Genomic DNA, 25,643 nt, shown 5'->3' with positions numbered 1-25,643 from the left:
GACCCAAGCAGATGCAGAAATGACTAAAAAGAGATTAAAAGATCCACAAAGCTGTATGATGAGCAAATGACAGCAAACTGACATAAACTAATGAAGGGAGACACAAAACAATAAAAAATTAACATAAAATAATCACAAAAACATTTAAAATTACTGAGATGAAGGGTAAAATCATTCCAAACACACAAAAATGATTACAAAGATAAAATCAACAGCAAAAAGCCAGAAAACAAAATCTAAAAAAAGAGCAATAAATGACAAAAAGATGCAAAGTGACCACAGTGAAGCACCTGAAAGAAGACCTGAAACAAGAAGTTATAAAACTAGCTGGAAAAAGTTTTTTTTAGTCCCTCAAAACCCACCTGCTCAACATAGCCTACTCTATATAACTTCTCCATGCTCTTAAACTTTCTTCTATTATTGTGTTTATTTCCTGTTTTTATGCCTGGAGTATTTGCTCTGTACAGTGTCCTTGGGTGTTTTGAAAGCCACTTTTTAATAAAATTTATTATTGAAAACGTCAACTTCAGCAACTAAATGAGGGGAAAGAAAAGAGATTAAAACGAGTGAAAGCAGACATAAAACTAAAAAACTAAAAAAAAGATGTAGTAATGAAAAAATGAAAAACATTTCTTGCTCCTGAGACGTACCTCTCAACATTTAGGTTCCAAAAGCACCTGCATACATGTGTCTGTCGACCTCATCGTCTAATAACACGTCCCTTGAACTCACCGTACTCTATAAAAGGTGGGCGTATTTTTTCATCAACAAGGCGATTCTCAAAGAGCTAGTAGTAGAAAACTTGGTCTACTTTGACATGGAACGCATTCTGGAGCTTCAGTTGATCCATCTACCATTCACTGAACCCTCGTCAGAAATGGTCCCAGTGGAAGAATGGCCACCAAGAAGCCATTACTGAGAAAGGGAGACAGGGCTGAGATATGAGCCACATCACATAATAACTGGACTGAAAATCAGTGAAAACCGGTCTGATGGAGTGATGAATCCAAATTTCAGTTTTGGTTCAAATCACCGTCAGTATGCACTGAAGTACAACAGTGACTAACTACAGCCATCTGTAAAACACAGTGGAGGCTCTGTCATGGTTTGGACTGCATTTCAGCCAATGTTGTTGGAGAGCTTGTCAAAATTGATAGCAGACAAGTACAGTCAGATTTTGATACAAAATGTGATACCACCTGGAAAGCATCTGATTGGCCGCACCTTCATTTGTCAGCATGACAGTGATCCCAAACACACTGCCAATGCAGCAAAAGCATACGCTGACAGAAAAACACAGTGGGAAATGATCAGTCATTGACTGATCTCCTCAGAGCACAGACCTTCGCAGAGGTAGGGCGGGATCATAGTCACAGAAAGTGTCAGCCAGCATCCCACAAAGACCTTGGAACGTCCTTGAAAAAGAACTATTTCTGAAGATTACCTAGTGCAATTATGGGCAGCTTGATTAAGAGAGTTAAGGGTGTTTGCACGTTTCAATAAAATGGTAAATGGCACGTTTCAATAAATGCATTTCATACTTTCCCCCCAGAAATTAAGAAATGAAGGGTGGCTCAAGACTTGTGCACAGGACTTTATATAGTGGCTTTAATGTTACACTGAAAATATGAAGACAAATCAAGTGCACAGAGAGGTGAAATGTATGAAATCAAGTTTTGGGGGTCACAAAAATAGCTTCTCTTTTATTAAATTAAAACGGCTTTAGAACACGTAAAATGTAAAGCAGGAGAGAGAAATCATAAATCTTTTGTTTGTGGTGAGCGTTTTCAGGAAAAAGCTGCACAGAACAACCACAGCAATTTATTCATGGTTTGTCAATTTACAGTATTTACTATTGGAGCTGATGTCAGATGAAATAAATGGATTCAGACTGGGCCGGGATTGGAAGAAGACACCGGTTTACACTACTGACGGTGACAGCGAGGGACAGAAAACTAATGAAAAAGAAAGCTTTCATGCAAAGACAGTCAAATCTAATCCGTTACTTTTCCCACAATACATTTCTTAAAGTATAAAATATAGAGTACATTTTTCATGTCAAATTATGAATGAGAAGTTTGGGCAAAATGGGAAATTTAATTATTGGTACATCTGCAAAAAAGAAAACAAATGCAAACATTTGGTTGAAAAAGCAGTAAAACCGAAGATGGAACTATGGCAGAAGATTATGAAGAAGTCATATTTTTATCCACTCCAGTGTCAAATTTAAATATAAAGCACCAATGAGCAAACCTGATAACAAAACAAAAGTCCCTCAAACTCTATCCATCACTTAAATAACATGACAAAAATGTGATGCTCCAGATTCACAAAGCTCTTCTTCCACCTTTGCATTAAAGTTATGGATATCTGCAAGCTTTCATGACCACACGCGTGCCCATGAGGGGATGAGGTGTCACACTACATGTGGTTGTCTTTTGCTACTGTCGGATTTGCACGTGAGGACGCCAGAGGAAGGGAAACTGCAGGTTCCAACGAGTTGGGATTTTGGTCTTTTCCATCGTGTTTCCTCGCATGAGAGTCAAGGCTTTGCTGGCTGGATGGACAGCAAGCTACCGAACTTGAAGTGCTGGATCACGGGGAACTTTTCCAAACACTGAAAACAAAGGGGAAACAGGCAGGAAAAAAGACTTAATATCTCAGTTTGCTTCAGAGAAGTAGCAAGCTAACTGTGATCTGAAATATAATATCAAAAGTATCTAAATTTGTCCATTTGAACATTTTTTGTGACAGCTGAAACAACAAAAGAACAAAAGTGTAGATGAATCGTATGGCAGACGTAAATGAAAACAAATAATCTAAAAGGGGATAATAAGGTCCAGGTGAACTCAAGATAATATCACAAGTGGAACTACTGTGGGAAGAAAATATACAAAATATATTTGAGAAACTAAGACAAAGATGTATATGACAGGTTAAGGGGAAGAGAAACACGAGTCAGCAAACAGATGTAAAAAAAGTAAAATGGCTAACTGTGATCTCAGGGTTACTCTGAAATACTGTCAGAATGTGTACTTTCTGTGTGACAGCGAACACACATTTGAAACTAATACACAAGTGCAGAGAAACTGGAGAACAAGTGTGAATGAAAAACATGATTTAAAGGGGACAATAAAGTACAGGCGAACTCAAGACGATGAGAAAGTGAGGAAAGAGTACGCATGTAAAGGAAATGTAAAGGAAATATGAACCACGCGAGGACCAAAAACTTGTAAAATTAATGTCAGCAGATATCAGAAATAGAGAACTACGTAATTAAGTGGCTGACTGCCATTTTTTAGCTAATTTGAAACAGTGTTTAGTAGGGCTGGGTATCATCACTGATTTCTAGAATCAATTTGATTCCGATTCACAAGGTCCTGAATCGATTCGATCCACGATTCGATTCAATTCGATTTGAATCTGGGAAATTTTGCCTCAGACAGTCAGAAATATTATAATTCAGATCAGTACAATTACATATTTTTGTATCTATAAAAAGGAAGCTGACACACGCAAGACTTTATCAAAGGTGTGAGCATCACAGCAGATGCCTTTGTGTCAAAGTAGCTGAAGATAAAACACAGAAAAACATGAAGGTGATTTTCCTGACCTGGGAATTTATAAAAATATTCTGCAGTACATCAAAAATGAAAGAAAACCATTAATCAACATATGAACGTTGCCTCTGAAGTTACAGCGGTTTTGTTAGAGACACGGCTGAGCGTTTTGCATTTTGTATAATTTTAAAAAGTTTAAATTTGTTCAGAAGCCTATTGAACGGCAGAAATTAGGTTTTCTTTTCGGAAGTGAGTAAAAGGAAAAAAAAACATTGGCCGACAGCGCTGTAAACACCATAGGCTTGTGCGTAACAAGCAAGCGAATAATGCAGAAAACAGATTTCGGGGATAGACAGGAAACTGTTCTTGAAGTACACTGAGAAAGAGAGAGAGCTGTGCATGAAGTGTGATTTTATTGTGGTGGAAGCAAAACAGCAAAAGTCAGAGGGAGTCCATGACGATGTTTATGTGAAGCTTAGTTTGGATCTTCTTTTGCTGCTGGTTCGGTCAATATTGTTTGGAGAGAGATAAAACTAACAGCTTTAGAATCAGCGCAAAAAGGGCGTAAACACAAAGCGTGGACCCGCCGAAACATCAGAATCAGCGAGCTGTCGGCTTTCAGCCCCGACCGTGTCCGTGCCGTCGGGTGAGAAAGCCACATCTCACCGATTCTGATCCGCGGTCCGTGCTTTGTGTTTACGTCTTTGTGCAGAAGCCGTGTACCTGCTCTCATTTACTGTTTAAAATGTTTGGTGGTTCTCAAAATTTTGAGACGTTTCACCTGAGATTCTGGAATTTTGGGCAAAATACATTTATATAAAAAAATCGATTCAGGATTTTAATGAATCGATATCACGTTATCCAAGCCAGAATCGATTTTAATCGATGATTTGCCGTGTTGTGGCATTAACGTCGTTTCAGATTGTACCTTTACGCCGACATCATCCTAGTGCAAAGACAAGTGAAAGCAGACAAAAACAACAAGCACGCATGCTACAAACTACCCAAGTCATTTAGACAGCCGTTAGCACATGATTCTCCTTATGGGGACCTGATATGTTTAATATGCTGCTGAGAATATAGCCCAGAAGAAGCGTATAGTATAGCTTTTATTTTGGAAAGAGACATTTCTCTGTAATAAACTCTCTTTTCCAAAGATGAGTGATTTCTCGATCAGACAGATTTATTATTTTATCCCTTTGTTGTTTCAGCAACAGTAAATTTAAAAACTGTGCTTTTGAGTTAAAATATATATTTATAATTTTAATAAATGACAAATTAAAAAGGCATGAACATTTTTTTTGTATTGAAAGAATATCGAACCGTGACACCAAAGTATCGAACTGAACCGAACCGTGAATTTTGTGTATCGTTGCACCCCTAAAATTTTTATTTATACATATATACACACACACACACACACACACACACACACACACACACACACACACACACACACACACACACAGACCAGCCACAGCAAATGGCTCGCCCCGACCTGAACTCTTTCCACCGGTCTTTCATGCCGACTCCGTTCAGAACAGTTGTGGAGGAGCCCAGAGGAGGCTCTTTGTGTGCACACACGGACCTGTTTTTTGGGGGGGGGAGCGGCGGTGGGGGGATGGGAGGAGCGTTCGGGCTGTCTGTGCCGTGACACTATCGGTCACGATCATGTGGGCAGAACTGGGGTGGAAAAACACGCCTCACAGACCTTTTGTCTAAACAGATATTCAATCAATGTTTAACTTGTAAAAGCATCAAACGGTCATTGATCACAGCCCAACTCTTCACACACAGCATTAAAAGCCTGTGTAGGTTATCTGTCACAGACCGTTAGCAGGACAATAACACACATGCAATTAACGCTACTGAGAAGTTACTTTGATAAACCATCACAGCAGTTAACCTACAGTGGTTCATTTTGTTCTCTAATTAACTGCTGACCATTTTATGTGGTGATAACTTCTATTTTTCCTGCAATCAAGGGCTGTTTACGTTTCTTTTCCCAATCTTCACAGAGCTCCGCTGTCCTCCAGGAACGATTAAAAACACATCAGCGAGCCGCACCGCTGCTCAAGAACACTCGCCAGAGTCGCTTACTCACCCACCCACCGTCTAATTTAATCAGAGAGCAATTTAACAGCACCCTGATCGCTTTATAATAACCCAGGCAGTAAACTCCAGACCTGAAACATCAAGTGCCAAAGGCTGCAGTTCCTCTAACATCCACCAGAGGCTGGCTTTACTGGTCACTCAGTCCTCATAGACTCCCATGTTAAAAGGGACAACTTTACAGCAGAAATAAAAGAGTTTTGGCCTCTATGGATAGTTTAACCTGTCATAAATGTACAGGGGGTGGATTTTTTAAAATAACTTACCTGTTTACATTTCATTAAGGCTTAAAGTTACGTATGTTTCAGGTCACAGCGGCTTTGACTAGCACGTGGGCGCTGTGTGAGCATTGCTGGAATTTCCATTGTTAGCATCACATACACCAATACAGCTATTTTTTTTATTGTGGACTCATTTTTGAACAGTGAGTGGTAGCATTTAGCCATTTTAGCTTTTTATTGGCTGGTCCTAGTAATCAGAAGGGCCTGGGTCTTTTGTGCTCAAGTTGCCCATATAAGGGTATATGGGCAACCTCCTCTCTCTGTGACAGCATAGAGGTCCACTGGGTGAAAACGAGTGTCTGAGTAGCCTATTTTAATATCAATGTGACAGCAAAGGTAGAATAGTTGCTCTTTAACATGTTTATTAATCACCTTCAGGAAACACTCCTCAGCAAATGCATGACCTTCCTTCAGTTTGACTTGAAAGTACCTCTTTTAGCAAATTACACACTCACTGTGATCTAACAAAAAGTATGGCCTGTGTTTTTTAAAGCGTTTTCTACCTTCCAGACTTAATTTTTTGCCTGATTTCAGAAGATTATGGGGAAAAATAAATATGTCACTTGTAAAAGGGCTAAAAATCACTGGCAACTAGGATCCTGGCAGTTTCTTTATTTAAACTATTACAATACACACTCCTCTAGTCCCTCTAGCATTGTTTTTCCTGTGTTTGTGTTTTATTTCACAAATTCAGATGCTTCAAAACAGCCAGCGAGGCCCCAGAATGAACTCCTCTCAGACTAAAAATGGTGAATTCGGCTCTTTCTAGGTCTACTCCGGCTCTCTGCTCGAAACCCTGTGTGGGGCCAGGAAAAGGGAGAGAGGAATGCAAGTCTGCTGATGGTTGCTCCAGGCTCGGAGGAAGGTCGGGACAGAGGGAGGGGAGGATTTAATGAAGGGAACGGCAGAGGAGGAGGAGGAGGAGGGGAAGGCAGACAGCTTGGCCCCTCAGCTCTTTGGGAAGACTCACAGGCTGCTCTGGAAAACACAGGATGTGGGCATGCAGGCGGGGAGAACGGGCTTAGACAACCCCCCCAACCGCCCACACACACACACACACACACACACACACACACACACACACACGTAATTCCATTCTCTCTTAACCCTTTCCTGCCTCGCTCCTCCGCTCCCTAAAAGCACAGCCAGTCTGGGCATTTTCTGGTCTCAGTCGGCGTTAACTTGACTTTTTAAATGTCACATAAACAAGAAAACGCAGTTTCCTGAGTCCGGGTGAAGAATTACAAGAAATCCAGTTTACAGAAGAATGTTTTTTTTGTGTGCATTTCAGTTTTTTGACTGCATGTTGCCTAACTGGGTTCACGAAACCACAAAAGCTACAGCAGTGCAGCAGGAGAAAAGAAAAGAGCTTCAGACGTCACTAAATCTTTCAAGAAATCAGCCGTGACTTTCAGTTTGGAAGACCACACATTCAAAAAGATCCCACTTGGGAAGAAACAAACATGGCGGCTGCAGTTCCTCTAAAATCCACTTGAGGCTCCCACAGCGAGTCCATACCCATAGACTCCCAATTTAAAATGTCCAACTGCACACCAGAAATAAACATTTTTACAGTCTGCTGCAAAAAACATTTTAGATCTTTATAACTTATTTCCATCTTTCCTAATAACTATACAGTTATATATTTTTTTTATAGTTCACTTATTTAAAAAGCATTATATGGTCTATGCCCACTATTTTCACCAATAATATGGCTGCTGTGGGGTTAAATGTATTGACAGGCAACCTAAGATGTTTGAGAGCTAGTATTTGTGTATTATTGCTTTATTACAACCAAAATTACTGCAACTGCGTGTATGAATGTGTTACAATTAGGATTCAAAATGTGGAAAAAATTGAAACAGTAGATGTGATCTGTTAGCATGGCTGCAGATTTTCAGTTCAACACCACACAGCAGTTAATTCTGCTTTAAACTGGAGGAATATACCCTGCAGTATACCTGTCACACCATCCATTTCACATAAACTGGTCCACCTGAGAGATACAGCTCCCTTTGCAGTATAAAAAAAGACAGGTATGAGTGGTACAAACACACTAGAATAAATGAAGTAAAGTGCTTTACATGGATTGACGAGTTTAGACCCTTTTGGCAGGGCTCGAGCAACCCTAACTTTGATAACATCACCCCTGAAAAAACAAAACAAAGCATTGCCCAACTTCTCTACTGGAGACAGGTTACAGGTTATAGCAACTCTAGTATTCGTTTGTATTTTGTCCAGATGTTTAATGTGGCATTATGAGCTTTTTTAATTGCTTGGAGTACAAGGGACTGAAAAAAAGCTATTATTCGCTTTCCTACAAATTGTTCTTTTACTTAGTTTGGAAAATTATGGTCAAAGTTATTGAGCTTTTGCTTCAGGTTCACAACTAAAATTCTCACGTTAAAACCAGTAAATTATATTAAGAACTGTGATTATTTATTCCCAGTCATTCTTAGACACTACATTTTAAGACAAACATTTAAATGTTTATCTAGTTCAATTTAGGTTTGCAAAGGTGAAAAGGACTGAATGTGTTTGCAAGAAGCATATTACATTAATATTAATTGCAAGGCACCATGTGCATGAAAATATGAGGTTTGATCCTAGAATTGCCCCTGTTTATCTGATCTGTAAACTTCTGATTTGAATTGTTCTCTCTGTGTTTTGGATTTGGATTCTACAGCAAGCTGTTTGTCAGACTGATGAATGGTCAGTGAGACTGGGGGGTGGGGGATGGGGGGGAGAGCAGGCGTACCTCAGCTTTGTACATTCTGATCAGGCCCTGGTTGACTTTGGACCAGGAGGGAACGGCACTGATGTTCCACAGCTGGTTGGAGTGTTCAGCAAATGGACCCGTCTTCATCTGCACACAAAGAGAGAGACAGTTTAAATTCTACATCTCCTTAATCCACTTCATCGCAATGCCTAAATACTTTTTTAAAAGATAGTATTTCAACCTTTTTACTCCAAAATCTGTCTTAGAGCTTCAAACAGCCCCCCTGTGGGTGGTAAAGGTAGCTTTTATAAGGCTAGAGTTTCTCCACTGATGGAGCTTTGGCCATTTTAAACTGAATCAGATGCAGAGGATTCCAAATATAACCCATTTACTTGGTAGGAAAGGTTTCCACGGCCATTACTTCTTTTCTTTTACACAGTGAAAACTCTAAATGTGTAAACTCCTGCAGACCTTAAAAGACTAAAAAGTCAACATTTGCCCAAAATTATTTATAGACCTGTAAAGGCGAGATAGGGACAACACATGATGTGTATGGTACAAACAGACTGGCGTAAGAGGCTTTGGTGAGTGTTCAATCACTTTGACCAGATGATGGCACATCTTTGAAACCACAGGGGTTGTTGGGGGCATGGCCATTTTGAAGCAATGTCAAAAGAAAGGTGATTGGTCAGTTCCATTAACGATCTAGGAACAACACTCATTATGAAGTTGGAGGAACACTTTGTATGGCTATAGCTAAGGAGGTAGAGCAGGTCATCTATTAATCAGAAGGTTTGTGGTTCGATCCCTTGCGTACCAAAGTATCCTTGAGCAAAATACTGAAGTTTTCCAGAGTGTGAATGTTTGACAGAAAGTATTAAGGTGTAGAAAAGTGCTTGATGATGATATCATATCATGTGCTGGGAGTCACTAAACTGGACATACAGTCCTTTACTGACAATAAATATGTAAACAATGTGAAAAAGATCAAATAATTAAAGTTTAAAAGTCTTAAGTTAGCTAATATCTTAGCATGTCACCATCTCATCTAACTACAATCAGTTCTGGCTCTAAACACAAAGACGCAAACAACAAGGTTGCCAAAATGCTAACACCAAGGCTCCAAAACATGGATTCCAGAAACCAAAGGGTCATGTCCACCTTTTGCAGACAGTCTATGGTTGGCAGTCACGTGAAGCTACTGACAGCATTCCAAAGAGTGACAAGCTATGAACAAAGGATCGAGTTAGGGAGAAAAAGAAAAAGCTCAAATTAGCTGAACTTCCGCCTTAAAGAAACTGATGCAATCTCTTGATGCCAAAAAGAAAATTCTACTTTCCATTTCTAATGAAGAACTGTTCTGATTGGATGTATAGAACCAACGACATGTGATTAACTGTTTAAGGTACGAAAGACTCCGATCAGATGAGTAAAAGCGCACACAACTTCAACAGGTGATAAGACATCAGTTAAATGTTTATTGGCTGAAAATCAGCAGCTGATAAAGCTGTAAAGACTACGCTGCAAACCTTACAACCAAAACAATGAGCTGAAAGACACAAACAACTGCAGGGTCTTCTTCCATGACACACAGTCATGTGATCCACTGCTAACACCAAAAGGTTAGTAATTAGAGTTTCAAATGTGACATTTCAGAGTTTGAAGAGAAACTGTTTTGCAATTATAAATAACTGATTAACCTCTAATCAGGGTTTCATGAGACTTTTTTTAAGCTGTCACCCTCCTTTCTTAATTCCATGCAGAGAAACATGAAGATAATGTTTGAATTCATAAAATGCTGATTTAAGATAGAAACTGTGGAGTCCAAAACATGACAACAAACTGTTTCATTATAAATGGTATCATCTTAACAAATATCAGCAGTCAAAGGCTGAATCTGTGAGTTTTTGTTTCTCTCGCTTTAGCTTCAATGGCAGCACCACTCGAGTTGTTTGGACTCCACGGAAGATCCTAAAGCTCCTGTGATATCAGTCTCGATTAGGGTCCAGTAGGGTCAAGGTCATGGGACTTGAGAGGAAGTGTGACAACCTCTCGGTCTTCTTTAGTCTTTGAGTCATTTTTGAGTCAAGTTGGGAGGTGTGGTTGAGCACGTTATCTTGCTGCATGTTGAATCGTTCTACACAGAGATGCAAACCAGAGCAGGCACCTAAGGAATGGAGTGATACCATTTGGTAGGTTTTCTGCCAGATCCAATTTACACAATTCGTTTAATCCTCATTTTCAAGTCTGTGCCAAAGCCTAATCTAGAACCAAGTCTAAGATTTGAGGCCTGTGAAAAAAGACTCCAAAAAACTCCAAACGAGAGAGGGCTACTACAAGAAACTGACCAACGGCTGGCAGGCTGAGAGCCCACAGTTTCTATTTGCCATGATTTCCTGATTTCCAACATTTTGTTGACCAAAACACTGCAAACCCATGATTTGTAGCTACACTGTGAATTATTAAAAACTGAGCTTAAAAGATGTGCTGCACATGAATGGTGCTAAAAAGAAGCCAAAGAGACTGGGAATGAGCCGGAAGCAGAGCTGATATGTCATCACTTAACAGGTGGATTGTTCCTTTTCAGCTATGATACCAAACATTACATGAGATATAAATCATAATATAATTAGTTTTCATTTCACAGTTAACTTTTATGTCTCTCTGTTACACGAATGAATAATGAGCTTTCAGTCACACTTTTAACAATAAAGACATGCAGAAAGCTTCTGATTACAAGCTTTTTTTTTAATAATAATAATTATTGCTACATTGATTATGGGGCTTTTAGTGATTTGATGAATGTTAAAAAGAACAAAAGGCTGATTGTTCATCCAGCAATCACCTCAAAATTAATACATTCTGCATAAGCTCAGAAACACACAAACAAAAACAAATGTATGAATTTCTAAATGCATAAATTAAAAAGTGAGGCGCATCAACGGCTTTCCCACCATTTTCTCCCAGGAGGGCCGAGGAACCCAAACCCAGACCCTGAGGGGAATCAATCTAACAACCCCCTCCTTTTTTTCTTTTTTTCCTTCTTTCCATCCCCCTCATCCAACCCCCGGCTCCTCACACAGCTCCAGACACTTTCCAGGGCCTCGCATGAGAACACATGGGGGGGGGAAGGGCATGGAGGAGGGGGTGGAGACAGCCCGTATTCCCTGGAGGAAGGAGTGATTCACAAGAGCATGTGGGGAAGGAAGTGACTCATGTTTAGGACGCACACACACACACACACTCTCACACACACGAGAGCCTTGTGTTTAAATGAAAAAAAAAAGAAAAAAAAAAAAAAGAGTCTGAAGTATCCACATGTGTGTGAATGGGAGGAAAATCCTCGGGTATGGAGTGGAGTGTATGCTTACAGGCAACAGTAAACAAATGAGGACAAACACGCCGGCAGTCGAGACTGAATTAGGCCAGTAACACATCCAAGAAAGGAAAGGGCGCTGAAGATGTGTGTTATCGTGTGTATCTCAGACTGTTTACAAAGAAAAACAAAGTGTGTTTAAAGTGTATTTATAGACACAAAGAGTAAGCTGGAAAGAAACCTTGCATTATTTTATGGACACACAGGCAATCCCAAGCTAATCCTGTCTTAAATCTAATGGAAAGTGTTTACTTTGAAGGGTTTTACTGAATATTTCCTTTCAAAATAAAAGTTTTTGACCCGCATAATGGTGCAACTTCAAAACAAAGGTGGATAAAGACACTGTGACTTCTCTCATTGGTTTTTGGGCATATTTTGAAGGTTCAACATTAACTTCCTGTTCTTGAGTATAACCGGTGGTTTGCTCTTTGTTGTAAACCTTGGGTTTACACTCCTTATTAGGGTGTCTCTCGAGTGTAGACGCCGACCTCTTCGATACCAATCTTGAGTTGGTAGATGCTGTGAAGTTGTTTTTACTAACAATGAAAACGATTCTGTGATCATCAGCTTTAAATCATCTTGTGACTTGGACTAAATGAAGACATGGATAGGCTCAATACAGCGGGAACTCAGCGTAATTGGCAGTCCATAAATATAATCAAACTGTATATGAGCGACTTTGGTCTTTGCGATGCATGGCGCTCCCTTCACCCCACCAGTAAGGAATATACTTTTTTCTCACATGTCCATCACTCCTACTCTCGTCTGGATTATTTTTTGGTCAGCAGCTCACTGCTGAACGACATTTCAGACACTGAGATTCACCCTATAGCTGTCAGCGATCATGGTCCTGTATCTTTAACACTAATGCACAAGAATAATACTATGCCAAGAAAAAACTGGAGATTTAATATATCACTACTTAAAGATGAAGACTTTATTAAATATTTTAAAAAAGAGTGGACTTCATATTTGGACTATAATGACACTCCCGAAACATCAGCTTCTGTTCTATGGGAAGCAGGGAAAGCTGTGATGAGAGGTAAAATAAGTTCTTTCTCATCACATAAAAAGAAAAAAGAAAACAAAAATATTCAGGAATTAGAAAAAAAACATCAAATCACTAGAAGAAGCCTACGCGTCCCACCAAGATCAGGAAACATTGAACAAAATACGCAAGACAAAACTAGAATTAAATGAGATAATTGATAAAAAAACAAAATTCTTAGTACAAAGACTACGCCTACAAAATTATGAACAAGGTAATAAATCCGGTCAATTTCTAGCAAACCAGCTAAAAATAAATAAATAAATAAAAACAACTATATGTGCTGTTCAAGATTCATCTGGGAACACAATATATGATCCGATACAAATAAACAACATTTTCAGGGATTTCTATAAAACGTTGTATTCACCACAAATAAACCCATCTAAAAAAGAAATTGATCAGTTTTTGGACAACATAACTCTTCCAAAATTATTAGACACTCAAGCAATGGCACTGGATTCACCACTGACACCAGGTGAACTCCAGGAAGCCCTGATAAGTATGCCCAATAATAAGGCTCCAGGTCCAGATGGCTTCGCTGCAGAATTCTACAAAGAATTCTGGTCGATTCTAGCACCAGTTTTCTACAGAACGTTGTTGGAAATTAAAGAAAAGGGCAGACTTCCATCAAATATGAATTCTGCAAACATTAATCTCCTGCTAAAACCAGGCAAAGACCCTGTATATCCCTCAAGCTATCGTCCAATATCCCTTATAAATGTAGACCTTAAAATAATCTGCAAAGCTCTCTCAAAGAGACTGGAGAAAATAACCCCCCTCTTAATTCATCCTGACCAAACTGGTTTCATAAAAGGTCGGCACTCATCAACAAATACACGTAGATTACTTAATTTGATAGACTGCTCATACAGTAAAAACATCGAAAATACAATATTCTCTTTAGACGCAGAAAAAGCATTTGACAGAGTTAACTGGAAATTTCTATTTGCAACTTTACACAAATTTGGTTTTGGATCCTCTTTCATAAACTGGTTAAAAATATTATATAATTCCCCAACAGCTTGTGTTAGAACAAATGACCAGACATCCTCCAGCTTCTGTCTCTTGAGGGGCACCAGGCAGGGATGCCCACTCTCCCCTTCACTGTTTGCAATTTTTATTGAACCACTAGCAGCAGCAATTAGACAGAATTCAGTAATTAAGGGCATAAAATGCAAGAACGTGGAACATAAAATCAGCCTTTATGCGGATGATGTGTTACTCTTTCTCCAAAATTCACAAACCAATATCTCTGGGGTGATTGAATTGATAAACTCTTTTGCAAGAATATCAGATTACTCAATTAACTGGTCAAAATCTACAGTTCTACCGATTAATTGCTCCCTCCATAATTCCTCTTCTACACCACTGCAATCGGGAAATATAAAATATTTAGGTATTAATGTTTCTCCCAAGCTTGCAGATCTAACTAAATTAAACCATATCCCACTTTTAAAGAAGGTAGAAGATGATCTGGCTAGATGGAAATGTCTACCCATATCACTCATGGGAAGGGTTGCCGCTATAAAAATGATGGTCTTACCAAAAATAAATTATTTATTCTCAATGATCCCAACTAAACCGCCACAAGATTGGTTCAGATCTCTAGATTCATGTATGTCCAAATTCCTTTGGAAAAATAAACCCCCACGTATAAGCTTAAAAACACTACAAAAGACCAAGGATAAAGGAGGACTAGAACTGCCTAACTTTCAGCACTACTTCTTAGCCAACAGGCTTCAGTTTATCTCAGGATGGCTAAAACATACCCTCTTAGATGAACCTTGGCTAGATGTAGAACAAGCACTTTGCAATAATCTAGAGATTTTCAGATCTACCATTTATCAGCTCAAACATCCAACGACATGAATGCTTTAAAAGCATCAACATCAGCTCTTCTCTGACAGCATGGTGGGAGTTTCTAAAATTGACGGCGTCTTCATTAATCCCATGCAAACGTACACCTATCTGGAACAACCCTGACATATTACAAAACAATAATATGATAAACTTTTCAGATTGGAGTGGTAAAGGAATCAAATATTTAGAACATATACTAGAAGGAACAGAATTTATTTCATTTGACGGACTAGTTACACAATATGGGATCAACAAGAAAAGATTTTTAGAATATCAACAAATTAAATCCATAGTAAAAAAGAAATTTAAACCGGGTCAAGTTGAACTACAAACACCACCAAGTGTGGTTCAATTTCTTACTCTTAAAACCCCCAAATTACTTTCCAAAATATACAGAATGCTTTCTAAAACAGATGAATCAATATCACTTCCTATTGCAAAATGGGAAGCGGATTTATCAGTTAACTTAGACCTAAACTTCTGTCTCAGATTTGCTTAAAAACCTTTCATCTAATTAGAAATCCCAGTCTTCAATTAATTCAATACAAAATATTACATAGAGTGCACTATACAGGTCATCGGATGTTCAAGATGGGCTTTACATCTACCAACAACTGCTCACACTGCCAAACCAATTCACCGGACAATTATATCTACGCTCTTTGGTTCTGTCCACCAGTTCAGAAGTTTTGGCGCGAGATATGTGAAGACTTATCGAATTATCTGAAATGTAACATTCCAACTTCCCCCCTAGTGTGTTTGTTGGGCAGCTTAGATAATGTCACTTCAGAAAAGAATATCGCCCATATGGTTTTCACTGCCCTATGCATAGCCAAGAAAACTGTCCTCATGAACTGGAAAAATAAAAATAATCTTAATTCTAACCAATATAGAAATTATCTATTAGATTACATTAGTCTTGATACAGCCTCTGCCACCACATCAGATCAATTGCTCTGGGCTCCTTTGATCAGCTCCATCACCTAGTGGGGGTGGGGGGTCATAGTTTGGTCCCGCCTTCACTGTTGTGATTGGTGTGGGGGTAGGGACAGGCTTAGGGCGTCGGGGGGTTCCCCGGAGGCATCTTCCTTGGGGGGCTCAACCCGGGGTAGCGGTCATGTCCGGTTAGGGGCTCTGTTGGCTCTCAGGTGACTGTTTCCTCGCGGCTGCGTGCAGCGGGGCTAGGGGAGGGTCTGTGCTGACGGACGTGGGTTACTGACCTGGTAGCCTGGCTGCCCCTGGGTGGGTCCGGGATGGGCGTGAGGTTCTGGGGGCGCTCCGTCTCTGGGCTGGGGCCCGGGCCGGGCCTCGGGGGCTTGGGTCCTGGTTGGTGTGTTGCCGGGGTTGTGGGCGGGTGGGCACTTGCCTCCCCATCTCCAGCTGCCTCCCTCTTCCCGCTCCACCACAACCACCCACACATGCAGGACCTTGGAGTAGGGGTATGTCACCAGGGTGCAGAGGAGGCTATCCCCCCCCCGTCCCCTTCTGGCTGCCTCTGCCTCAATTTTATCCCACAACTTAGACATTCACATTACTCACACTCTCATTACACATACATATAGGATCTTGGGGGTGGGCACGATACACGGAATCCAAAGTACCATCAGGGTGTACACCCCACCCCTGGCGTCGTTGCCCACCTCTCAATGTTAAATACACGCAGACATTGAGGGCTAGCAGGAGGGACTATGCGCTTACCTGCTGCTCTCTGGCAGGTAGCTCCATGCCCTCCTGGGTTTTAAATGCACCTTAGAACACACATGCATCAACATTACAATGAGTGGGTGGAGGGAGGTTTGGAGTCTTCTCTCACCCCCGTTCTCTGCGGCCTGCTGGAGCGGGGGGGCTAGGAGGAGGAGTTGGCCGTCCGACTGCGGTCTGGAGTGTGGGGCCTCCCTGCTGCTGCGGAGTCGGGGCGGTCTGCCTCCCCCCACCGCAGGGAAAAGGGTAACACCACCTGGGTCTGGGTGCAGTTCCCCCCTCCAGGGGCAAGGGTACCTAGACCCGGTTTGTAGAGTACGCTTGGGGAGTGTGATCGTGTGTACAGCGTCTCTTTATGTCTGTCTCCACGTTGGTTGAGTGTGGAGTAAGTGTATATGAGAGCATGAGGGTGGGAATGGATGTTTGTATCTGTGTGTGCCTGTATGTCTGTGTCTATATGTCAGGTTGGGTATCAGACGCCACCTCTCTGGGGACATCTCAGGCCCTCCAAGGTTTGGAGGCCTTTCTCCCCCTACCACCACTTCCCCTGCCAGTGGCGGACTCTCTCAGACATCGGTGCGTTGGTGGTTCTTTGTGTCCGGGGATGGGCGTCAAGGTACACACCGGCTCACTCCTTGGCGGCCGCTTATCGGGGCCTGGGGCTCGCTCGGGCCACTTCGGAGGTGGGGTGCCCCCGGCCTCTCGGCCTAGGGCTCGGTCACTCAGGCACGGCTGGCTGCCGGCGGAGCTCACTGCAACTCCCCCTGGCTTCTGCTCCGCGGCTGCTGAGTGAGCCCTCATCTGGGACTCTCCTCAGCTCTTTCTGGGACAGTGGCGCGGCTGCCCCTCTGTTGGTCTTCCTTGGTCTCTTGTGTTCTGGGGGCCTCTGGATGTCTGGAGTTTTGATCTCCTCCATACCTGCTTCATGCCCTGGAGGACGGGGCTGTGCCCCCCCCCCCCCCCACACCCTCTAGCAGATCATTACACGAAGGAACCTTTTAAAAAAACAAAAAACAAAAAAAACAAAAAAACAAGCGCGTCCATGCTCACAGGTGTACACACGGGTGCTCACACCCACAAACTACACCCTTTTTGGCTGCTACCTCAAAGCACACTGTGTTCTGTTGATCTTATGTGCTGCACAATAATGTTTAATATTTAGTATTTACTGTTATATTCCCATATATCATTGTGATGTTGTTTATTCTATTACTCTTGTTCTCTTCTGCTTGCTTTCTTTTTTCTTTCTCAGCAGGTGATCCAGGTGATTGATATATGCATTTTTTTCTTCTCTGCCCGTTCTGTTGGTTTTTGTTTTTTGCCCTTCTCCCCCGTCCCTCTTCTCAGCTGTTTCTCTTTCCCTCTTTCTTTCTCCCCTTCTTTCCCCCAGTCAAGTCTGTCCCGTATTCAGTAAGTGAAAATAAAATAAACAATAAAAGGTGAATCAAATGGACCATTACGGCAAGGCTGGGATGGTCAATTTGGTAAAGTAAATCCGTTGGGCATCTTTCTTTGCCTTTAGACAACAATTCTGATGGCAAAAGAGCCAAACGGGACAGGCAACAAAAAAAAAAAATCATCTTGTGATCTTTCAGGGTTTTAGATGTTGCTGAGCTGGTTGGTGCTTTCCTTATTTTTAAGTGTACCAGACTGTTGATATGGCCACAGCTAGAGTTTCTTCTTCCTCTCTGACAGGTTTGTTTTGGTTTCACAGCCCAATGATGGGCCTCCCTCACTTCCATCAACATCTTCTTGGACCTCATATTGAAAGTTCATGCGAAAAGCTACCAGTTCAGTTGAAATCAGCTTCAGATCTTTAATCTGCTTAATTCAATTATGACACTATTTCCTGGTGAACTGTCCAATTACTTTTCAAAAGGAAGAGTATCTGTATCAACTACCGTCTGGTGGCCTTCAGACTGAATGCAGGTTTTAAGTATTTCGGCAGGGACTTCCTTTTTCAGACAGCGAAGTTACGTCCATGTGCTGCCGATTCAACTCAATTTTATTTTATTTATATAGCACCAAACAGACAACAACAGTCACCTAAAGCTGCTTTATACTGTAAGGCAAAGAACCTACAATAATAAGGATGTAATACTTGTGTTAGAGCTCCTCAATTAAAGTCTACACTTCAATCACATTTGGACTGCTTGGTTTATAAACCACTGTGGTGGTGCACACAGGCAAAACTAGAAAAATTGCGCCATTGTCTAAAAACTTATGGATTGTCTCTTAGTCTGTTTCACTTCAGCTAACTGGAGCCCCTGAGTTGAATTTCTCGATCAGTTTGTGTTTGTGGTGTTGGCATCTTTGGAGATTCGCACTAACAGAATCTTCAAGAAGTCTGAGCTCCAGTTTTGGTGGGTGAAATTGTTTGATTTTTTTATCTGTGCCTGTGTGATGCCATCATACAGAAGAAAACATTTATTCTTCCTTTGCAATGACATGCTATGGTGTTGCTGAGGTAAGTGTGGTGCGGCTGGAAAGACTTTCTTTTTTCCCCCTCAATCTCAAAACCTTTTTAACACTGAGACACAATACATATTTTAATGGGAATATTCTGGTAGTTTCCACAGAGGAAGATCTGTTGCTTTAATACAACTTTGACAAACAACCAAAGACAGCCACAAACATACAGAATCAGCCTCGTGCTTGTTGTGTAGGCTAGTATCTAATCAACACACTACCTGCTTTAAGTTTCACATAAAAACGAACCAAAGTTGAAGAAAAGTAATAAAGAAGAAAACAAAAGCTTGAAAAAACAAGCTGTGAGCCAGCTGACGAGCTCCGTGGACACAGCGGCAGCATCCTTCCATGACCGTGAGGAAGAGGAGGAGGAAGAGGAGGAGGGAGAGGTCAGGGAGGAGAGGGAAGGAGGAAAAGGATGTAGTCACTCCACCGACGCCCTCATCTACTTCCCTCCCCTCCTTTTCCTCCAAAAACCCCAAACAAAGCAAACGGTTCCTGCTCTGGCATGTTCCCAACAAAATCCATCTGCCTCCTTTCTCCCTCCTCCTCCCTCTTCATCTTCCTTTTCCTGGACAAAACCACATTCATCTGTGGTCCAACTATTTACTTCTAACAGCTAAATCTACATGCAATGTCTCACGACACACACAGATTGTATACCAATCAGAAATGAGATTAAACCCCCTCTGATGAAGTGGTTTATAAAAATCTTAAATGCATTTACAGTGGTCATGCTGTCCATTAGATGGCAGCAGCGCACACGTGGACAAACCCACGTCCTATTGTGATGCAGAGCGAGGAGACTGTTGAGCCAAACGGTGAAGGTGAAGAAACAAAAATAAAAGCTGGGAGCTGACGTCCTGCTAACAAAGGTCATTTACAGGCTCGCTTAACCTCTACATCTACAAAAAGGCCAATTCTTGAAACACTAGTTTTCCAATGTTTCTTTCCCTCTTAAAAGGTTTTTGCTTATTTTTTAGCTTTTTTATTGCTTTTGATCTGAAATAAATCACAATCACAAAAACAAAATAAACAATATGACTCTTCTGTTAAACCAGCTTAAATGTGATTAAAGGGTTTTTTCAGCTGCTCCTATTCATGAAAATAAAATCTGATTGAATGCAGACAAACTGCTTCAAAACACGTGTGTATCTACAGGACGGTGACAATACATCTACAAACATATGTTACATCTAAAATGCTTAGTTGTACACTGCTAACAGTATAGAATATGAATTCACTGGTCAATTTATTAGGCACACCTGCTCAGATGGTCGTTAACCGAATCAGCCAATCACATGGCACCAAGTCTGTGCATTTAAGCAGGCAGACATGCTGAAGACGACCTGCTGAAGTTCAAACCGAGCATCAGAATGAGCAGGAAAAGTGACTGGAAGGCAGCTAACTCAAATTACAACCAAGGTGTGCAGAAGATCATCTGAATGCATAACATGAAGCAGATGGGCTAAAGCAGCAGAAGGCCACACCACTCCTACGCCACTCATGGCAGGTAAGACCTGCACAGGCTCACCGAAACTGGACAACCGAAAATGAAAAATGGTGCCTGGTCAACACGAAATTGGAAATTTTGACCACCGTGTAGCCATCCTATGATACCCACTACCACAAGCATAACACACCATGAAACAAATGTTAAAGGACCTCAAACTGGTTTCTTGAACGTGACATTAAATTCTGTTTTCTCAAACAGCCTCCAGAATCGTTAGGATGTGGTTGATCAGGAGACTTACATCATGCAGCTATCATATTGACCACAATTTCTATCTTGCATGGCAAGATTATACACAAAGTTGATGCTATGAAATTAACTGACCTCAATTCAAAATTTTTTGTAAAAGTTAAAATATTTCCCATCAGGCAACAATCAGAAATGGAGGAGCTGGAGCTCAGAGTCGAGGCTTTTAGATTGAGAGAGAAAAGTGAACTAAACTGTTTGTAATGGTAAGTTCTGAAAACATGTTTCCATAATTTGATACCAGCTGTTGGTTGGAGTCTTCCCCCTATTTGCTGTGGGAGGCAAATATTCAAACTTTGCTTTATTTCTGTTACAAGAGAAGAGTAGAAATTCCTGTGAAGTACCTCTAAATATAGTCAGGCAACCAGAAAAGAAAAGAAAAAGAAAATTATGATCTGTCATATAACCCTGTTTAAAAGTAATAACATTTAGTTTTAACAGGGGTGTAGGATGGGTCATAAAAATATGTCCCAATAAATAAACACATCCCAAAAACGTTGAACTGAAGCAGGTTAACAAAACAAGGTTGTACCAAATAGGGCTGCCACAAACGATTAGTTTGATAGTCGACTAATCAGATCATGCATCCACTGGGCGTAAAACGTACAGCTTATTGCACCAGCATGCGTCTCCTCTTATATAGCTATCATTAGCGTACAGCTTGAAGTGTTTAAGGTATGTGCTAACTGAAAATAAAGACAAGATGATAGTTTATTAAACTTTTAAATGAAATTTGCAGATTGTCTCGGTGGAGTTTAATAAACTCAGCCGTCTGTTCTTTCTATGTAAAATTTAACAGGACACTGGAGTAAATTCTCGACCATTTCACACTTCTGTTTAATCAGTTCTGTTTGACGTTTATTCAGCTGTGTAAAAACTATAACTTTAATCTCAGCCAAACCAATTTACTGAGGAACAAATAAAACACTGAAAAAAGCCAAACAATTACATTTTTAAATTATCTGAGTGACTTATATATCATGTTTAACCTGAGTAGGGGGTTTGAAAATAATGTGCCGGGAGATCACTGTTCTCGCCGGCTCTAGTGAGCCTTGAACCCTCTAGCTATTGAGCAGGTGGGTAAGAGACATCTCCGAAAACGTCAGAGCACTTTTGCAAATATGTGATGTCTTGATAAACTGAGCAGATATTTGAGATTTACACAGCTACATTCTCGCCTGAAAATATATTAAACGTTTATTTTGTGACCCAGAAAGAATAATAAGAGTAATATTAAAACTAAGTAGCTGCCGCCATTGTTGAAAACTGGAATTGGCTGGGCCGCTTTATGAACTCTAAGATAGGTTGGGCCACGAAGGATACACCCGACCCATTCTTCAAATCTGGGGAAATGAAGGACTCATTTTTCGGCCACGTTTGGGGGAGTCTTCGAAATTTGGACAGGCTTCATCGTGTCGCTGTAACGTAATTGGCCTACAAATCCGGCATCCAAAGGATGCGGCCGCTAAATTTGGACACAGCTATGAAACCGGACACTGCTTCTTCTTCTTCGGGGTTTAACAGCAGCTGGTATCCCAGGACATGTAGTGCTGCCATCTTCTGTTTCAGTCTGTTATTACACTCTTAAATACTACCACTTATTCCTGCGCCTTTCGGGATCTTACAAAGCGTCAACCGACGCGTCGACTATTAAATTAGTCGTCAACGATTTTAATAGTCGACGTAATCGTCACTAGTCGACTAATCGTGGCAGCCCTAGTACCAAATGAGGCAGAACAAACTGAAGTAAAAAAACCTAAAATTAAATTTTGTGGGGCACAACCTAGAGGACCTCAGGCTGTTAATATTTCCTCTAACCAGTGGGTCACCCAGGTGAGTAAAATGACACAGGTGGACGTTTGCTGGAGTTTGATTTCCCCACCTCATTGATGAACTTGATGCACTCTAGAAACATGTAGTCCTGATGGTGCTCGTTCACCACCCGCTCGTCGACAAAGTGCCGAGGCTCCAGTGTTGGGTGATCTGAGGAGGAGATTTGGACCGTAAGTGCACATGCTCAACAACGCGTGTCACTATGCACCTGAAGTACAGCAGTTTTAGTTCATTTTAAGTGTTTTTAAAGAAAAGAGGGGGAAAAAAGGCTACTTCCCTTCTTAATTTCATATTCATTTCAGGCACAGAAGGCCCACCCACTTATGTTTACGAGGGACAGCCAATCAGAATAAAGGTGGGCTTAAACTAGGAGGAGGTACCAATTTGTTATACAGACAAAGGGTGACTTGAAGGGCTGCTTCAAGGTCCAGGATAAGATAAAGAAGGATTATTTTAAACTGATGATCATGCAAAGCTACTATAAAAGAGTCCAAGTACAAAAATATGGAGCTGGAAAAGTTTAGTAGCGTCCTGCTGAAATATGGAAGGCCCTTCCTGAAAAAGATGTCTGGACGGTGCATATGATTCTCTAAAGCTTGTATATACCTTTCAGCACTGATGGTGCCTTTCCACTGATGATGAACCCACATACCATCAGAGGTGCAGGCTTTTGAACAGAGCGAGAGGAACATTTTTTTTTAATCTGTTTCAGTTAGTAGATGCAGTGTTTTGCATCATCTTCTGCCCACCTTTGCTTCTGATAAACCTTTGAGCCATGTTGCTAAAATCAAATTCCAAATAAGCTCCTATTTTTCTTAAAAATGTCAGTTTTCTCAAACACCTGAAGTGGTTTCTGTGTTCTAATTTGAATAAAATAGGGGTTTATACGATTTTTATTTACACTTAAAATCATTGCCTGCGTTTATAGAATCAGGCTTTGATATTAAAGTGAGCTTCAACCTTCACACGTTGAAGTAAATAATGCAAGTCTTGCAAGTGTTTGCATTATTTTTAAACTGGGTTATGAGTGGTGTTTTTTTTTGTTTTTGTTTTTTTCTTAAAGTTTAATGTAGTTGGGGGTTACGAGTTAAGTTATGAGAGCACAGTCGTGGTAAAATAATTTAAAAGTACCAAATTTCAACTTGCATATGTACACTTTGAAGGCATGTAACTGTGAGAATATTTAAAGTATGAGGGTAAAACTGCTTCATTAAATAAAGTTACTGTACATGAAAAAAATCAGCTGATTCATGTGGGAGTCACTGATTTTTCACGCACTGACCCAGATATAATATGTTTACTGTTAGCAGCTGCAGTTAGGCTGGTATGTCTGCCTCTGATCGATAATGGACTGAGGACCCCTAGTGTACAGGGACAGTCACTGCACGACATGTATGCAAACTTAAAAAGCCTTCACATTTTCAAAATGTAGAAAATAAAAATAAATAAACAAATAAGTGTGTGTGTGTGTGTGTGTGTGTGTGTGTGTGTGTGTGTGTGTGTGTGTGTGTGTATACACACACACCTATATGTATAGTTCAGCTTAGGTTTGAGAAATTTACTCATACTGTGTTGTCCTGAACTTCTTAAATCTTACAATCTGACAAATACTGCCATCGTCACCATAACAAGCAAAACTATCCATGAAACTTAAAAATGACACTAAAACATAATACTTTTATGCTAAAAGTGAACAGAAATGAGCAAACCCACATAAAGCAAATAAAAACGAATGAAAATACAAAGACCTTCTGACAACAGCTGCCCACTCAGCCAACCTCAATGAGACACTGTCTGACACCAAAATTGAGGATTATTTTCTTTTCTCTTTATCTAATTGACATAAACTAAAACTGCTAATTTACATCTGTCATCTCACATAAAAACATTACACCAATCAAATAAGACAAAAAACCATCAGATATAAGTAAGATGGTCAAAGGTACAAGGTTTCAGCTGAGTCTTAAATGTGGGAATAGTAGACCGCTCCTTTATTGCCACTGGAAAACTGTTTGAGTATTTATTTCCTTTTACTGACACCGCAGTTTGTCCTAATCTAGAGCATCTATGAGGCACCTCACAGTTCCCTCTAGTGGTGGCCAATAAGTTATAATCTTTGAGGTTTGCATCATATGTTAAGTTCCACAGGAGAAAAGACACCTTTCCTGGAATAAGGTACATGGATCAGGTAGCTTCTTCCCTCGAAGCCACCAGTTATGTCATCCTTAGATGAAAAATTTCTTCTCACTTCTATCTCAGCTTGTAAATAATCATGAATGAGCTGAACAAATTGATTACTTTAAAGGATTTTTTTTTTTTTTGGAAATGGAGGAAATGAAGGAGTGCTCAGTTTAGACTTAACAAGCAGACTGGTCTAAAGATGTAGAGGAAATCTCATGTGCTTCCCTCCACAAAAACACCTGATGGCTCTTACCTATAAACTGGGAGCTGCCCCAGATGAAGGGGAGAAACTGGAAGTCATCCAGCCCCCAGACACCCTGACTCCCAGCCGGCTCCATTCTGTAGGTCTTCTGCAGTTTCCGCATCACTTCGAGATACCTGAAAACACAATCAGGACAATGTTCACGTGCATGTAGTAGGGATCAGTCTCAGCAGCGACTGTTTCATTCTGGCACAGGTCTGTAATAACGTCAGAAATAATGTTATTAGAAAGAGAAAGAGAGCAAAAACTATGGAGAGTGTAATAAAAGCAGGGAGAGTTTAAAAAAAAGAAGAGAAGTGCGTGGGGAGTATAATAAACAGTGGTGCAACGGATCAAAAATCTCACGGTTCGGATCGGATCAATTTCGGATCAGCAAAAAAAGAAAAAAGACAAATTTAACATTTACTTATTGAAGTATTTTTTTTCCTGTTAAAAACATTCAACTCAAGACTCATTCCACGCAATTATTAAAAAAAAAT

General features: G+C 40.6%; 1 protein-coding gene across 1 annotated transcript in view; it reads right to left on the bottom strand.

Annotated features, from left to right (window-relative positions):
• Window positions 1-1,805: 1,805 nt before the first annotated feature.
• ptpa (protein phosphatase 2 phosphatase activator) overlaps window positions 1,806-25,643 on the bottom strand; it is a 30,480-nt gene continuing 6,642 nt past the window's right edge. Inside the window, exons 7-10 of the mRNA XM_082541245.1 lie at window positions 25,156-25,280; window positions 22,771-22,871; window positions 8,712-8,819; window positions 1,806-2,617 (exon numbers count right to left, since the gene is read on the bottom strand). Of these exons, the coding sequence (XP_082397371.1) occupies window positions 2,543-2,617; window positions 8,712-8,819; window positions 22,771-22,871; window positions 25,156-25,280 (409 nt within the window). The 3' untranslated portion in view covers window positions 1,806-2,542. The remainder of the gene's footprint in view (window positions 2,618-8,711; window positions 8,820-22,770; window positions 22,872-25,155; window positions 25,281-25,643) is intronic.

This window comes from Aulonocara stuartgranti (assembly GCF_965226115.1).
Source record: "Aulonocara stuartgranti genome assembly, chromosome: 7".
Lineage (NCBI taxonomy): Eukaryota > Metazoa > Chordata > Actinopteri > Cichliformes > Cichlidae > Aulonocara > Aulonocara stuartgranti.
This window is presented reverse-complemented; position numbering and strand designations above follow the sequence as displayed.